A 17,730-nucleotide genomic window follows, 5' to 3' on the forward strand; every position below is an offset into this window, starting at 1 on the left:
GCCACGTAAAGTCACTTGACATGGCTTTACATGGCCTTGTAAATATGTGCCCCTGGGGAATTCCATGGGTGTTGTGTTGGATGTCCACATAGATACGGCGCATTCCTGCCCTTTTGTTTTGACGCAGGGCAGCGCATAAAGATTCTTTGCGCCACTGCCCTATGTCAACACCACATAAATGAGGCCTTAAGTTTATTACATCACTCCAGCACACCTCACGCTCAGTCACACTAGTTTCTCAAACCAACATGACCAAGTGCCAGACTGAAGAAAACACTTAACATGCCTTGCGAGCTTGCACTAGAAAAAGTTGCGATGTCTTCCAGACACAAAGTTGACAACTCCAGTATATGTATACATAAATATTATTGACTCAACAGAACAATCAATCACTAGTGCAGTACAGCAATAGCACCAATGACACCAGACCACTTCAGCAAATAAAGAAGTACTCACCTACAACAAACAAGTGCTAAATTAAACACAACAATTGAAACACCACAATGACTGAATCTAACCACAAATTGAATAAAACACACCACTGAACTATCACATGCCTTCTGTACAACACACCTGTAAATCTTCCCATTTGTAGAAAATGATGGCTCCGGTGAAACCTGTGGCTATCACCAACACCACAGGGTACTACACGTCCCAACAATTTCACTCTATGGGGAACTTCCCCTTGTGACATGGTTCTTCACTCACATCGCACCCATGGGGTATTCCACCATGTAACTACTCACAACAGGTCACTACCTTTCCTCAGCTTAGCACACTAAAGGGTTTTACCCCATGCAACAGCTCAACAGGGTACTACACGTCCCCAACTTTGCCTACCACGGCTAAGTCACCCATACAACCTCTAGCAACAAGGTACTCCTTTTTCTCCGGTTCATACCAACACACATGCAAGTGCACTATACTTTTGCGACTTGTACTACTCTTCCATAAAACCATAACACTTAGACTAGCACAACTAGCACATATGTATACAATCACACGCAGATAGGTATCACACCCCCTTCCCCAAACTGCTTACTTGACTCCATATGAAGTTGAAAGTAAATGCTTACCGAGTACACCCAAAACAACAAACCGGCAAAATGTTCGGATAATTTAAACTTCCCATCCCATCTTTCAGTGCTAAACATTCAGCACACTAACATAAACTACAATTTTCAAACCTCAGAAATCAGCTAATATGGAAACATACTAACCCCACATGCATATTACCAATAAGCTGCATATGGCACGTCATAATGCAAGAATCAAAGCCAAACTGTTCCCCAAGCTAATGAATGCTGCAAGTAATGGGACACCAGGCACATTTCTTAACAAAAGCACATAGAATAATACGAACTCCATGAATGTCAAATAATCATGTTGATTAATTAACTGAATGTCCTATTGAATGTTCTATTTTAATATTGAAATGGGACAAATGCTAGGAAATGTGTCCACTTCCTGTAACTGTAAAAGCTCATTTCTACTAGAATTTCTTTGGAGATAACCCCACTTCTTTTTCTGAATTAACATGGGGGCCTTAGTGTAGTCTATCTTCAAAGTCTGTAGACCTGTAGAAATCAAATGTCTGCTACTAGTTTCCTTATTTATGTCAAAGGTTACCTAGCCACCACCTCCACTCAGGCACCAGATCTCGAATCGAAGACATTGGTGTGGATCTCTCCTGAGTAAGTTGCAGTGCTGTGATGCTGAATATAAAGCCCTCTTATTCCATTGCCTATTGACTTTTGCCTGTGAAGAAGAAAAAACATTTACCTGGTGCTGCCCATTGTGAAAAGACCTCTGTACATTATTTTAACCACATGGCTAGTAATAGCCACATCACCTCCCCTGGCATAAATATATGCCACTGAAGGTATAAATGAGTGAAGCTCCATGGGTAATTGAAAGGTTATGGGTGGTATTCTATATTAGGTCACTTGTAGAACTGTTAGAGGTAGAACTGTGAGATGTCATGTAGAATGTTTAGGGGCACAGAGACGTTGGCGAGTGGGAGATCGGTCGTGCCTGGCTGGTTCATCTCGAGTGGTTGTTAAGCTGTTCTTCAACTGGAATAAATCTTATCATAGACACCTGTGTTTCCTGACTACTATTACTACAGAGAAATTGGGGACAATCGGGATCAAGATTTAAAGTTTGGAGACAGCGCTCACTATTTATTCCCCTTCAAACGGTTTACAGACTTCATATTTTATTTACTTCCATCTTTGGTGGCATATCCCGTTTGAATACTCTCTGGTAAAGTACTTTTCAACTTCCTTTCTATGAGATACATTTTTTTTTAACCTATCGCTCTTTCCTGTGCTTGCGCTGACGGTTAAAGAAGCCTTACGCATATTCATTTTTATCACCAGTGCTGGATGTTAACTTATCTGCATTCACTGAACTTTTCAGCGCTCATTAACAATCCGACAACTTACTTAAATATCCGTGGCCGACCGCATTATCGAGCGGTGGAAAACATTTCTCTCCTGGCATTCTTTGAATTCTGCATGCGTTCCCGGTTACATTTAAACATCTTGCGTGCACAACAGTTCTTCTCCGGCAGCGTTCTCACAAGATTGTTTGGCAATGCATCCTTGGATTGATAAACTTTGACCCCCGCAGCGCACGCAACGTGTACTACGTGCCTCCATCTTGGAAATCATCGGCAGTCTCTACTTTTCAACTCTGAGTGTGTTTTATTCACAGAAAGGTTTTCCAACACATTTGGTGTTATTCAATGTTTCCAATCATTTATTTAGCCAAAAGTTTCAAAAATTTCTTCACTGTCTCAAGCACCATTGCCTTCCATATTTCACGTTTTCATCAAAAGTGCAAGGTATTGTGAATAATTGTTTCTTTTAATCGGTTTTTTACTTCTGATATTTTTTTTCACCAGGTCTAATATTGCTGCACCACCTCATTTTCTACAAGTTGCTGGAGAACCAAACATTGAATGGGATTAATGGTTTCCCATGTTCTTGGCTTATGTAGACGTGCTGGAAAAAGATGGGTGTTCCGCTAAAAAAAAAAACTTGCGTTATTAAGACATTGCTTAGGAGGTCCTGGCATTAAGGAATTTGATAATTTACCTCCAATAGAAGAAGCAGGAGACATGGATGTTTTCGAGAGGGCTACCAAAAAAATGAAAATTTGTTTTGGGAGGAAGATTAACAGTCATGGAAAGATTAAACTTTTATTCATGTGCCCAAAAAGTTGAGGAATCAATAGAGGACTATGTGTCAGCTTTACTTTCTCTAGCTTGCTCGTGTGTATTTGAAACTATTTCCTATGAGCAGGTGCTTAGAGATCAGACAATGATGAAAACAAAAAGTAAAAAAATTCAAGAAAGACTTTGGTTGGGTACAGAATATACTCATTGCGCCGTCATCAATATTGCTAAGGGAATCGAACAATCTGAATTATTTGTATCTGAAATAAGAAATCAAGCTGCCCAATCACAAAATACTGAACTAGACGTTTCGTTGGTAAAAAACCAAACAAGCAATAGTTCTAATCCTAAGAGTTCTTTCAAGAAAGAGGTGGATAAGAAACCTGTGGATAACAAAAACAATTCAAAAGAAACACTGTTGTATGTTATAGATGTGGCAGTTCTAACCATGTTGGCAATTATGAAGGGTGTCCTGCTTGGGACAAAATATGTATGAAGTGTAAGAAAAAGGGACACTTTAGTAATGTCTGCCACTCTGTTCAAAAGGTCAATTACATTTCTCAAGAGCAAGAAGTTATGCATAGTTTAAATTGCCTATTTTCAGTAAATTAAACTGAGTAAAAAATGTCCTTCATGTATTACTACAATTAATGGTAAACCAGTTCAATTGATGGTAGATTCATGTTCATGGTATACCATTATTGGGAAGAAATTATTCAATGAGATTTGGGGTACAAGTAAACTGTGTCTTCCTGATATTCAACTGGGAGGGTACTCCGGTCATAGAATTGACCTTGAAGGGTACTTTTAGGCAGATATTGATTTTGAAGGTAGAACGATCAAAGGCAAAGTGTATGTTGCATCTAAAGGTGTATCTATTCTTGGTTGGCCACATCAACAAGAACTAGGGATAAAACTTGACCCTAATGCATGTCCTCCTGTAAGTATTGGGAGTACCAACAGTGAATTATCAAGAAGTATAGACAATTTCAATATGGTTCTTTCACAAAATTCTTCAAATAATGACAAAAATGTTTTTGTCCCAAGCATTAAGGATAAATACCCTAATGTTTTTGAGGATGCCTTAGGAAAATATATTGATTTCAAACATAAAATCACCCTCAGTGAGGGTGCAACCCCTGTTAGACATAAAGTCAGAAATGTTCCGTTAACATATAGGCCCAAACTTAAAGAAATGCTGAATGATTTAGTTTTGAAGCAGATAATTGAACCTATTGAATCATCCCCGTGGGTTTCTCCGATTGTTCAATCGCTCAAGAGCACTGGAGATCTCCGCTTGTGTGTGGATCTCCGCAGTCTAAACAGTGAAATTTGGATAGAGAAACATCCTCTGCCTAATATTCATGAGATAATTTCCACTTTGTCAAATGCTACTGTATTTTCCACAATTGATCTAGCAAGTGCTTATCATTAGGTGGAATTGCATGAGGATTCTAAAAAATTCACTGCTTTTGTTACTCCGGAAGGCATGTTTCAATTTTTACGCATGCCATTTGGATTAGCAAGCGCAGCTTCGATTTTTCAACGATTAATGAAGGATTTGATGGAAAATTGTAAAGGAGCCATCACTTTCCAGGACGACATTTTAATATTTGGAAGCAATTAGGTGGAACAGGATGAAAATTTAAATTCTGTTCTGCAAAAAATTCAAATGAAAGGTCTAACACCTAAGTTTTCCAAGTGTAAATTTAGACAGAATAAGGTGGAATACTTAGGTCACGAAATTTCCTCCGAGGGAATTAAACCTAAAATGAACCATGTAAAAAGTATCACTATGGCACCTAATCCTACTTCTAAAGAACAACTATTGTCATTTTTGGGTCTTACAGAATTCTATGGAAAATGTGTTCAAAATTATTCCACTATTGTGCACCCACTGCGAGTTTTGTTAAAAAAAATGCAAAATCCTTGTGGGGTAAGGACCAACAAGTCTTTTGATTTTCCCAAGAACAAAATTGTTGATGCTCCATTTTTGAAACCATTTACAGTAGGCAAAGAATGTATAGTTTGTGTGGATGCCAATAACGTGGGCTTGGGAGCTGTGTAAATGCAAAAAGATAAAGGAGGTGAATAGTTCAACTCCCAACAGTTCAATAAAGGTGCCCATTTTGATTCACCCTCTTGCATCAAGTGAAATCTGTTTCCTGGTGATGAACGAGTCCGTCTGAAGCTTGTATGTAACGTGGGTGCTGCCTGCTTCCCCTATGACATTCAGCTATAATGTTTTCTGTGGCAGAATTTTTTACCCTATGCCGCCGCACACCAGCATGTCATCCCACTGCTTCAGCACTAAAATATTTACCCATTCATGCAGAGATATGGACAGTCTACGCATTTCGGCGCAGTTTGTTTGTACTAGTTTATTCAATGCCCATTAGACTCCCCATGTTAGACTAATGTTCTGATTTGTTACCTTTGCCTCAAATTGTAAAGCGCTCTGATATCCTTCGGGATCAAGTTCGCGCTATATAAAACTTTATTAATAAATAAATGTAGTATCATATGCATCTAGATCACTTTGTGATTCTGAGTATAATTACTCTACCATTGAGAAAGAGTTACTTGTGTGTACATGGGCAGCTCAGCATTTCTGCCACTTTTTATGGGGTACCAAATTCTCGTTGAGGATAGACCACAAGCCTTTAGTTAGTATGTTGTCAGCTGGTGGTGGTAGAATGCTTACTGCTCGTTTAGCAAGACTGGCTGCAAAGTTGCAAGAATATCGCTGTCAATTAATATATGTGCCAGGTCAGTCTAATGTTCATGCAGATTGTATGTCCCATTTTCCTATCAGTAAATGTGTTGACTCTGCTATTGGTGATGAGTGTGATGTGGCTTTTACCTTGGATGATATCTATTAGATTTTTGGTGAAGAAAATTCCAATGTCATTTCTGAAACTAAATGGTCAGAAGCTATGGAACAGGATGATATTTTAAAAGAAGTACAGGTATTCTTGAGCAAAGGGTGGCCTGAGGAAAGAAAATTGAGTGGCGAGTTGGCTTCATTCTTTAAAGTCAAAGATGAACTTATGTTTAATCAAGGTATGGTTATGAGAGCTGACAAAAATTCTTCCCAAGAATCTCAGAGAGTTGATCTGCAATCTGGCCCATGAAGGTCACATGGGTATGTCTACTACCAAACGATGGATTAGAGACTTTTACTGGTGGCCGGGCATTGACGGCATGGTGGACAGATGGGTCAGAAATTGTTCTCCATGTACCCTAAGTGATACATCTGCAAAAGCTCTCTCTGTTTGAGTCGCACCTATTAAATTTGCCCAAGGGCCTTGGAGGAAATTAGGCATTGATATTATTGGACCATTTAACTATCAATCTGGTAAAGAATTGTTCGCTTTAGTTTTGATTGATTATTTCACCAAATGGCCAGAGTTAAAAATAGTGGAAAAAGTTTGTTCAGAGAACGTGCTCAAGTTTTTGGAGGAGGTATTTTGTAGAGAAGGTTTACCTGAGGAAATTATTTCTGACAATGGTCCACAATTCGTAAGCAGTGAGTTAGAGTCTTTTCTGCCAGTTGTAATATTTTGCACAAGAGAGTCTCTAACTTTTTTCCTCAAGTCAATTGTCAAGTAGAACGGTTCAATAGAGTGGTAAAGAAATCTTGTCAGTTGGCCACAAAGAGCTGGTTGAAATGGAGGAAAGCATTGCAAGCTACATTGTTAACTTATCACACATCACCTAATACTGTAACTGATTTGTTTCCATTTGAGATGTTACATGTTAGGAAACCTGGTTCTAAACTCATGCCTTGGTGGTTGAAAGTTAAAAATTCTTATGATACAAAGGTGGATTTGAATGATGTTAGAGATCGGGTAAAAAAAAGTATCAAGATAAAATGATACAAAGTAATCCTAAAAGACAGTCAAATGTTTCTAAATTAAGATTGGGTGCGTGTGAAATTTGGTGGACAAGTTAATAAAAGACAGTCTAAATTGTCCGATCCTGTGAGAATTATTGACATTTTTAGTAAAGCTCTTAAAGTAGAAGGTGGTAAAATTTGGAATTTTAGATGCATTTGTGTGTGCAATTCACATGTTAATGAATATACACCAAGTGGTTCAACATCCAATTACCAGTAGGTTAAAGTAAATGATTCTAGAAAACTTTCATCAGATGATTCTTTTGAAAGTATGGATGGTTTATCAGCTTTTCATATAGCTTGGTTATTTAAATCCTCAAACGAATATGATAATAACAATGAAGAACATGAAAATGTGGAGGAAATTGTAGATGATGATTTATCTAATACTGAACAAGAAATTGATGTTACTAGGAAAAGTTATAGTGTCAAGCATTCTCCTATTGAGCTAAAAGATTTTGTTCGGTTTCGTTTTTTTTCATTTTTATTTGTTTTTACCCTTATATTTTGTTTTTTGTTTTTAAAGGGGGGAGGTGGGTGTTGTATTCTATATTAGGTCACTTGTAGAACTGTTAAGAGGTAGAACTGTGAGATGTCATGTAGAATGTTTAGGGGCACAGAGACGTTAGTGAGTGGGAGATCGGTCGTGCCTGGCTGGTTCCTCTTGAGTGGTTGTTATTTAAGCTGTTCTTCAACTGAAATAAATCTCAGAGAAACCTGCATTTCCTGACTACTATTACCACATTATGTTTACTATAAGATTGCCCATTGTCTCACCAGCACTCCACACAGCTGCCTTTATAGCGTTTCCGTAGGATTGCCCTTAATCTTAACACCATACAAAGGGGCACATCAACTCAGTTTATATTTCCCCTCATCTGGCTCGTTGTCTTTTTTCAGACCTTGTTCAGCCTCCTCACTGGGTCCATATGTGCTTGTAGATATGAAGGTAGGTGGGTGGGTGGGTGTGCACCCACCCTAATTTTCCAGGGTGACAGGGCTCAGGGCAGATGAGAAGAGGCTCTCATCTGCCAACGGAGTCTTGCTGCATTTTCACACAAGTTAGTGGGCAGGGTCTTCATACAAGAGCCTTGAGCCACTCAGGTAGGAGAATATATATATATATATATATATATATATATATATACACACACACACACACACACACACACACTTGTTTGCTTTGGAGTTTGCCACCAAATAAATGAGTTTACAACAGTTCCTGAGTGCGGCGTAAAATTCTTGATAGAAAATTATAATCGACTTGTGGTTGGTCCTGCGCACGCACCCGCTGCTGAGCGCTCCAGCTTAAACCAACATTTCTTCAAAAAAAAAAAAATATATATATATATATATATATATATATCTATATCGTTATGGCCTCTAGATACAACAGCAGGTACTGCATCCTTCCTCAAATTGCTCCGGTCTCCTAGCTTCTACTGCAGAATAGACACCAACATTCGATCACATCATTCCCTCTCAGCATTCCAGACACCAGTTCAGACATACAGGGAATGGGGACATAGAAAGATACAACCCAGTTTCGGTTTGGATATAATGAGTAAATAATCATAGTGTCAACTGAAGGATACAAAAATGATTTTGCACAGAGAGCCTTCATAGTTACACAGTACACTGCCTCTACCACCTTTTCCTGTTTAATGTAGAAAGCAAGCTTGAACTCGGTTCCAGCTTTAATAAACACACTGGAAGGGCAGCCCTTTCTCGCAGCTGCGCCACATTAGATTGCAAGTACAGGCATTCAGGCTTTTACAAACACCTTAATAGCTGGTTGTATGTCATCTTTTCTTCATGTTTCCTTTAAAGTGTTGGATGCTTGGATTCTGGCAAGGGAGGGGCCAATCTTGCTCAGCACAACAAGCTTCATCTATGTAAGCGTGCGGCCAGCCTAATGATGGTGCGGTTGTATTTGTCGGTCACTGTTCTAGTGCAAGGAAAGTTCCCCAAGTAAAATTAGGGACAAATTTACAAAGAAGTGAAGGAGTGTAGCGTTAGCCTTCTTGGCTTAGTGCTGCGCTGCACCACTTCTGCAATGCAGGGCTGCACCATATTTACAACAATACAGTGCAGCTCTGCATTTCCCACCAGCACGGGCGCTAATTTCAGCTGCCTAGCACAAAGGCAGGCACCCTGGTACCTGTGTTGTGGGGAATGAGTTTTTATGTGCAGGCGTCACCTTGCACTATGCAGCACACATAAAAACAGCAAAAAAATAGGAGAAATAAAGCATTTCTCCTTGTTGCGTCATGTTAAGACCAGGTTTTCCCTGGTGTTTTTTCACGCCACTCTTGTAAATATGGGGCAGCGTCAAAATCAGTGGGTGTTGCGGCGGAACACCCACTGCAACACCCATTGCTCACCCTTTTCACACCAAGTATAACGTGAAAGGGTGCCTTATTTGTAAGGCAGCATTAAGCCACATTAAGTGACTTAATGCTGCCTTGTAAATAAGGTGAAGCCCGTATCACCACCACAATGCCAATAAAAGTGACATTCTGGTGGCAACAGAGGCTTCTAAATATGCCCCTATGTGTGAAAATGGTCTCTTCATCAGTGTTGGAAACTTGTAGATCATTTTTCACCATTAATAGACATTTTTAGTGTTAAGGTGAATAGACCATGCTTGATGTGCTTTTCTGAAGTTACTTTGCTACATCACTATTATAATATCTTATGCAAAGTGCTTCACACAGCACTTTTGCTTAAAGTGATACGATCATGCCCAATGTAATGGTGCACAATGTACCATTTATGCACAGAAGTAAGGTACAGTTGGGCACGCAAGTTTAAAAGTCATGACTGGCAAATGTCTGTATCTGGAGTTTGGCACTTTAGCCATCTTGGTTAGCATTACAGTTGTTTAAAGGAAATTTGGCAAGACAGGATTCTTCGGGGGGGGTGGGGGGTTTAGTAAATATGGACAATTTTAAAGCACAGGCTGCTATGAAGAGAGGCCTTCCAGCTGGCTCCATGCTACAAAAAGGTCCATCCCTAGTAGCCGTCCATCTCTTTAATGTGGAAAGGAAACATGCCTGTAAGAAACCATGCCTTAGCAGAAGGAAGAGAGATGCTTCGAGAGTAAGGCTTACGTTTTTCTGTGAGAAATACGAGGTTATTTAGAGTTTGGTGGATCCAACAAGGATCAGCTGGGAACCTGCCCTGCCTTACGTGCGGCTGGCTCGCTTTATTTATTATTCATCGCATATGTTGTGAACATTTTTCTTCATATTTGTACTTTCCCATTTTCTTTTAACATATGCGTTGTACTTAACTCAAAATGCAAATAAAAAATTTCTTTAAAAAAAAAAAAAAAAAAAAAATGGGTGAAGCTCTGCTTTCCATCCAGTAAGAGCCCTCAGGGCTCACTTATTGAGAGGGAGACACATTTGACAGTCAGGTTGAGCTCTTACTCGCAATAGGCTGAATAGGACATTGGTGAGAAGGACTAGAGTCTGATCTCTAAATATAGCTCTGTTCATAGATCTGAAGTATGCAGAGGTTCTCCTTAGAGCTGTATACGCTTCAGGGCGCAATCCCACCACAAAGGGAGCCCTCCTACAGAGCCATTCCATTGATGGACAGATCACAAAGCTGCTGCACTCCACTTGTAAGCGAGGAGTCTACTGGAGTGCCGATTTGGTGTTCTTTAAATCTGAGGTGGGATCCCTAAATTAAGCGGGTCGTCTTCCTCCAGGAGCACTGAAGTCCTGGCCTCGACTGACCCTTCGGCCTGCCAACCAGGGTCTTATTGACCTGGTAGTCTGACAGATGAGAAAGGCGGCCTTGAATGTAATCATTGTAAATACTGACAGCCAGTGAAGAGCATAGGACAGGTATGACATGATCTCTGTGTCCACTCAGAGCAAACTATTATCTGATTTTTTTTGTACATCTTGCATAAGCTAGAGTTGAATTGTTAGAGGCCTAGATTCATATTTGCCCAAAACATAACCCCAGTGACACAAAAATATTAAAAGATGTACCTAACAGACACATTTTTTTCAGCATCTCAAATGAAACAGAACATAAAGAACTCTATGGCTAGCGAGTGGTAGCAGGAACAATCCTGGCTTACACTAAAACCAAAGTACTTTGCGTTTGAAATCAGGATGTGACACGTAAAGTGCCATTAAAGTAGGTAACTTGTGTGAATCTTTTATGGATAACATGGTCATATCGTCAGCATAAATAAAATAAAAGACTGAAATTATTAATCGCTTTTTTTTTATTGGGTGTTCAGGTCAACACCACAGCCCAGACAGCAAGTTGTTGTCACCCTGCATACTGAGGTCATGTTCTACACAAGGAATGAGAAGCACTGGGACATACACAACTGCTCAGGTGTACAGTACATATAACAGGTCAGGAGCTGAAGAGCAATCACAGACTAAATGCACATACAACTGGATATTCTGCTGATAGACATGATGGTGGTGGTGGTCGTTTGCTTTGGTCAGTCATTTCCCGATCACACTTGGGTATGAGAAACTATTCTTCGAATATATAAGTGCAAGTAGACTGTGCTAAGGTTCAAATCTATTAAACGGACATTGCCGATAACTCCACTCATGCTTTTGTCCAGACATTGACATACATTGCAGCGGGTGAAGATGCACTCAAGGCCATAACCGTAATCCTTCCACAAATGGCCGGTGTCCCAAAACCAAACCCTATTCCACAATATTCTACATCATTAAAGCCTTGCTGCAGTAAACATGGTGAACACCCATCCACTAAGGCCTGTACGAACCATGTATGAGTGCAGAGTTACAATGCAAGTCTACACAGAAGATCAAGAGAATATGGACTTGAAAAGTAGGGTTAAATAATATTTTGGAAAACTCAGATTTCTTTATCCTCAAGATCAGTGCTGTATGAGGAAGACTAGCGGCCCAATGCCTCTTTTCGTAAACATAAGTGTTTGTTCTTCAGTTTTATACCAGCTTGAATCGATGATCAGATCTGCAAATGTCGGATTAGAGTGCATTAGCTAAAACGGCTACATTTGACCTAATTAAAAAGTGCAACATAGAATTCACTATTTTCACCATACAAATGCACGAGAAGGCGATTAAAACTGCAGTTCCTTCTGGATTCCCCAGAGTGTATCGGAGCTCTTTCTCAGACGTTCTTCTTCATCGGCCTTGAGGGTCATCTTTATCACATCGGTGATCCCCTGGTTCCCGAGGATACAGGGTACACTGAGGAAGACATCTTCATGTATGCCATGCAAGCCCTAAGGGGAAACACAAAAAGAATGAGTACTAATGCTGTCAAATCGGACTGCTCTGCTGTTCGTTCATATTCAATGCCGAGGCTGCATAAAGTAAAACTACTGTCTTGCATCATCTTTTATAAAGTCTTGGAGGACGACCCATCACAATCACAGCTCCTCTGGAGTTACCCCTTCTCTTACTCCCAGGCAGTAGTTCCCCATTTTACTACATTAAATCAAAGTGGTTGACATCCAAGCTGGTATGTAGGCTGGCAGTGTGATTGTACAGGATGGATTAACTGGTACAGTCTTGAAGTTCATAATGTTCCTTGTACTATGGTATACCACACACTCACTCCAAGCTTAACTTCTGTCAGAAATGCCCAAGATCCAGTAGTTCTTCCCGACCCCTACTCCTCTATGTCTTGCCCACCCCCAAACACACTACACCCCTCTCCCGCACACCCACCGTGTCTCTCGATCTAGCTCTCTCTACATTAATGAAAGATGCGACACAATTTTAATACACATTGGTTTTTTATGATAAGGAAAACAGCCAACCTTAGAAACTGTGGGCCTTATCAACAAGAAAATGGTGCTGCGCGGCAAGCTATTTAGCTGCGTCATTTACAAAGCACAAGGATGTGTCGTATTAACAACAATACGACACATCTCAGTGCTTTCCCCGGCCAACAATTGGCATCCATGGGTTATCTTGCAAGGGTGCCTGTGCTGCAGGGATGATTATTTTTGTGCAGAAAAGGAAACCTTCTTGCACAAAAACAATAATTTATGGCATTTTCCTTTCTACGTGTGCTGCCAGAATGCAGCACGCATAAGAGGAAAAAACAAGGAGAAAATAAAAGTATTTCTCATCGTTGACTCATTCCGACGCCTCCCATGGGGCATAGGATTCTGAAGCATTCCCACTTTTACAAAATGTTGTAAATCTGGGACTGTGTCAGTTCCATGGATGTTGCGTGGGAAAACCCACAGCAACACCCATGGAAAGCCCCTTTTACGCAGAGTACTGCACGAAAGGGGCCCATATTTACAAGGCCAGGCCCATATTTTCAAGGCCATGAAAAGTCATGCAGGATGACTTTACATGGCCTTGTTAATATGGGCAAGCCTATTGTACTGCCTATGCATCTAAAAAAGTGATGCCCCGATGGCATATTGGGCTTGTAAATAACCCCTACATGTACAGCCATCTGGCTCTTCATTCACAAAGTCAGATCCAATCTTTATAACTAGTGTTGCTGGTGGCGCTCAAAATAGGTCAAGGAAAGCAATAAAATCATAGCCAACTTTTGGGTGGTAATAAATTTGAACATAAAAATACAAAAATCCCACCAATCCCACTTCACTTCTTGTGTTGGGGATAACTGGTCCTTATACTATCGGATCCAGTTTTATGGTGTGCTACTGCACATATTACCAAGAGATATAATCTCGATCTGAAAGGACACATCACTATGACCTACCTGCTAGAGCACTGTATGCATAACACAGTTCATCAAGATATTTGATCTTTAGGTACTTATTCAGGGTTCCCCTTGCCCTTTGGCTAGGTTTGTGCTATAGAAATAGAAAATAAAATACGTACATTTGTTTTTGAAAAGGTTACTCTTGCCAGTGGCGTAGCAAGGGGTGGCCCAGGGCGGGGTGGTCCACCTTGGATGGCACGAGTTTTGGGGGCTCCTAAGACAGATGGACAAAGTGACATTCGCATGTACAGTGCGCATTGCTCCTCCTCCCCCTGTAGCCGAGTGAGCTCCAATCAGGATGGCCCCGTCCGAAAGGCTGATAATTGGCTCAGTAAGAAAAATAAAATTATAATAAATTGGTTTTCTTATCAATTTATTTTTCAGTGGGGAAACACTCCTCCACCATAATGGAGAGCCGACCCTGGTCTGGTTTGTTAAAGTTCGGTTCACGTGGGTGACTGCCTCCCATTCATATGCACCTCAATTTTAATATGAAGTGCTGTCCATTCCTCGAGGAAGTGACAAGTACCATACCTATGCAAGACTATTAGGGTTTTTCATGATCACCTTCTGTAGCAGTGGAACTAAGGGAAACACACAAGCAAAAAAGCCTTATACTAATTAACCATACTGATTTCTCGTGTAGCCCTTTTGGGGTACCTGATAAAAAATATTGTAATTTTCTTTTTCCTCTTGTAGTGAACACGCCTATGTCTGGTTGAAACCGTATTCTAAACATCACTTTTACGGCTGAATTGTCTATTTGTGTGAATCTACAAATCATGTTGTGCTCCGTATCATGGCTGTTGTGAATGAGTTTCTTCTTTCCAAGGTCCAGCGCCAAATGTTTTGAACCTCTATGAATAACTTGGTATAACACTTTTTGACCCATTTAAGAACATAGCACATGGTTGTGATGCTGTTTGTCTGAATCACCACCCTCTTTTCCGTCTGTCTATTTAGAAGGGCTGAGGTACACTACACTTGTGTTTGTATTTATTTTTCAGAGCAAACAAATGTCAGGACTTGCCACAGAAAACAAGGAGGCAGGGTTATAAGCGGCGCACCCAATCAAGTACCAAAACTAGAAGCATAAATATTATTCAAAGAAATGGGTGCTCAAAATAGGGAGGGAAAGCCACCAAAACCTCAATTGGAACAACGTCCATTGGAGAACTTGAAGCACCCCTGAGCACTGCAGGTGAGAGTGCTGCGCTGTTCACAGATTCGTTTAAGTGACATGCGAGCAGTACTCTCCTTTCGATACTTACTAGTGTTCCACACTTGAGGACTTTGTATTTACCCTGATGAAGTCGATGCAAAATTGATCCAACAACCAAACACTTGTTGCTGGCTAGAATTGTGAAGAAACTACATGAGCGGATTATACAGCATTAAGAATCTTGAGAATAAAATGAAGATCTTACCTAAATGTCAGGACTTAGCCTGCCTACTAGGCACTAAGTCCAATTACACTACAAGAAAAGAGTATGGCATAAAAACAAAGATAGCAGCTTTCCATGTAGCAAAATAAAATGTTTATAACACTTAAAATCTCTTTCACACTATGCAGGACTTGACAATCGAAGGTGCTTATGATCAGTATGTATATGCAAGTTTGTTTTTAAAGGTGACCACGATCCTAGAGTAATGAGCTTTCCATGTGAGCTGTCCACCCTATCGGAGGCGTCTGTAGTGATGGTGACCTTGGATTTGTTGTTCTGATGTCCTTCCTCTCTTCATGTTTTTACATGCCAATTCTTTAACAATCTTTGTGTTTCTTTCATCACTACCACTAGACCCCACCCACATCCCAGACTCCATATTTAGGTCTCTCGACCTACCGATGCGCGCAAGCGCATCGAGCGGAGCGAGAATTCAAGTGCTCGAAATCCTTGTGAAACCAAGGGCTTCTTGCGCTGCGGTTTTGTTTAAGTTCACGTGAATCACGTGAGCAAACAAGCACGCGCATCAGCCTCCCTCCTACTCGTACTTTCAGTTTCTCCCGCCCCCATCCGGCCTCTCTCCAAGCGCATTACGCTTTCGCCACACTTCTCCTCCCTCGCATTCCCACCCCCCCACCAGGCTCTCCCGCCCCCATCCGGCTTCCCTCAGGCATTCCGCCTGCCACACTTCTCCTCCCTCGCATTCCCACCCCCCCCACCAGGCTCTCTCGCCCCCATCCGGCTTCCCTCAGGCATTCCGCCTGCCACACTTCTCCTCCCTCGCAGTCCCACCCCCCCACCAGGCTCTCCCGCCCCCATCCGGCATTTGCTTTGCTTTCTTGTTTTTTTTTATTGTTTTCGCGTCCTTGTCTTCAGAGTATTACCTGCCGTCCAGAGTGAGCTTCTACTGTAAGTGGGTTGTTTTACTTTACTTTATTTGACTCTCAACGTCTGGTTAGTCTTTACACATTTGCTGTTAACCACACTGCTTTAATTAATAGTCTAATCAGCCACTGAGACTTTTCATGCGCAGCACTCTCCTCAATGCGTGACTTCAAAAGAACAGCTCGCTCCGCTTCCCTTTTCACTTGCGTGCTGTTCGCTCTGTCCAGTTCCTCTCCAGCGCTTAAGGCACCAAGTCTTTTCTCACACTGCACTCTCATTACAGCGTGACATAAAATAACTCCTCACTTCAATTACTGTCATCTCTTTTAAGGCTCTTGATTTCCATTTGGCCGGCCGTACTTTAAGTTTCCCGGCCGCTCTGCAAGCATTGCATGCTTGCCCAACCCCCCTCCCAGCGCTTGCCCCTCGTTCCCTCCCACTCGCTCCCCTGCTCCCCCTCCCCGACTTGAAAGAAAGCCTCTTGTTTTCATATTGACTCCGACTCTTTCTACCTCTCTCCAACTGCTGTTAAAAAGCATGCCTTGGGCAGGGACCACACTGCATTTTCAACGCCCTTAGGTAAAATGCAAGTCCACTGGGAAGTCACAGCTTGGCGTACCCATGGTGTGACTCAACTTTTCACTGTGTTGGAGGGATAAAAAGTCACTGCCGGCGAGTTATGTGGCGGTATCTCTGGCCAGTTAATCTGCGACTTTCAACCTCATGTAGTTTGTCTTTTTTAATCACATGATGATTAACGGGGAAACTAAAATGAGGTGGAAATAAACTGTGCTAAGTGACTGTACATGACTGCAGCCTGCATTTTGCATTCAGCTGTCCCCATCCCCCTCCCCCACCGCCTTGCTCTTTTTATGAACATGAGCAGTCCCCAGTGGTTTCTGCTGCCTCAACCACAGTGTGGTGTGGGGTTTCACATGCTGATGCGAATCGAAATTCTGCAAACCACAGAGGAGAGAATCACAACAGGAAACATATGTGGTTTTAACCACATACACCACCTTCACTAGGCGGAAACAGGACAGGTCCCAGGAGCAAAGAGAAAACTGCTGAAGGTAAACTCGAAGCCGAAAGTAAGTAAGGCATCGAGAGCAGCATGCACTTGACATGGTTAGGAGAGCCTTCACAGAGTGGAATATTACTTTTTAACAAGCATTGGCATTGCCAATAGGTCTCGCTTGTGGGACCTTATAAGTATTTAGTTTTGCAGCACAATATCATTGGTGCAACAAGGATATTGTGCTGCAAAACTAAATACTTATAAGGTCCCACAAGCGAGACCTATTGGCAATGCCAATGCTTGTTTTTTATGGCAGTCCCTCTTGAAGGTTGTCATATACAAACATGCATCTGAGATTAAGGAAACACTTCAGGTCATTGTGACGAACATTATCACGTCTTCTCACTGGCAGGGACGGTAATAGCGAGTAAAGGGGAATCTTTTTCTTTACAGAAAGAAGGTGGTCTTCTGTAGGGAAAGTTAACACTTTCAGTGTGTCTAAAACTTGTCACAAGAATGTCTTTGATTGGCTGTGGTCAATATGATTTTTTGACCAGATACAAAACCATATAAA

At 41.2% G+C, this 17,730-nt stretch overlaps 1 protein-coding gene across 2 annotated transcripts in view; it reads right to left on the reverse strand.

Moving 5' to 3' along the window:
• Positions 1–11,310: 11,310 nt before the first annotated feature.
• Positions 11,311–17,730, reverse strand: part of LOC144822978 (L-lactate dehydrogenase A chain) — a 65,584-nt gene continuing 59,164 nt past the window's right edge. For both annotated transcript variants that reach the window (XM_078681068.1, XM_078681069.1), the window contains exon 8: positions 11,311–12,339. In XM_078681068.1, coding sequence (XP_078537194.1) covers positions 12,175–12,339 — 165 coding nt within the window. In that variant the 3' untranslated portion in view covers positions 11,311–12,174. The remainder of the gene's footprint in view (positions 12,340–17,730) is intronic.

The sequence above is a fragment of the Lissotriton helveticus genome, chromosome 3_1 (assembly GCF_964261635.1).
Source record: "Lissotriton helveticus chromosome 3_1, aLisHel1.1, whole genome shotgun sequence".
Lineage (NCBI taxonomy): Eukaryota > Metazoa > Chordata > Amphibia > Caudata > Salamandridae > Lissotriton > Lissotriton helveticus.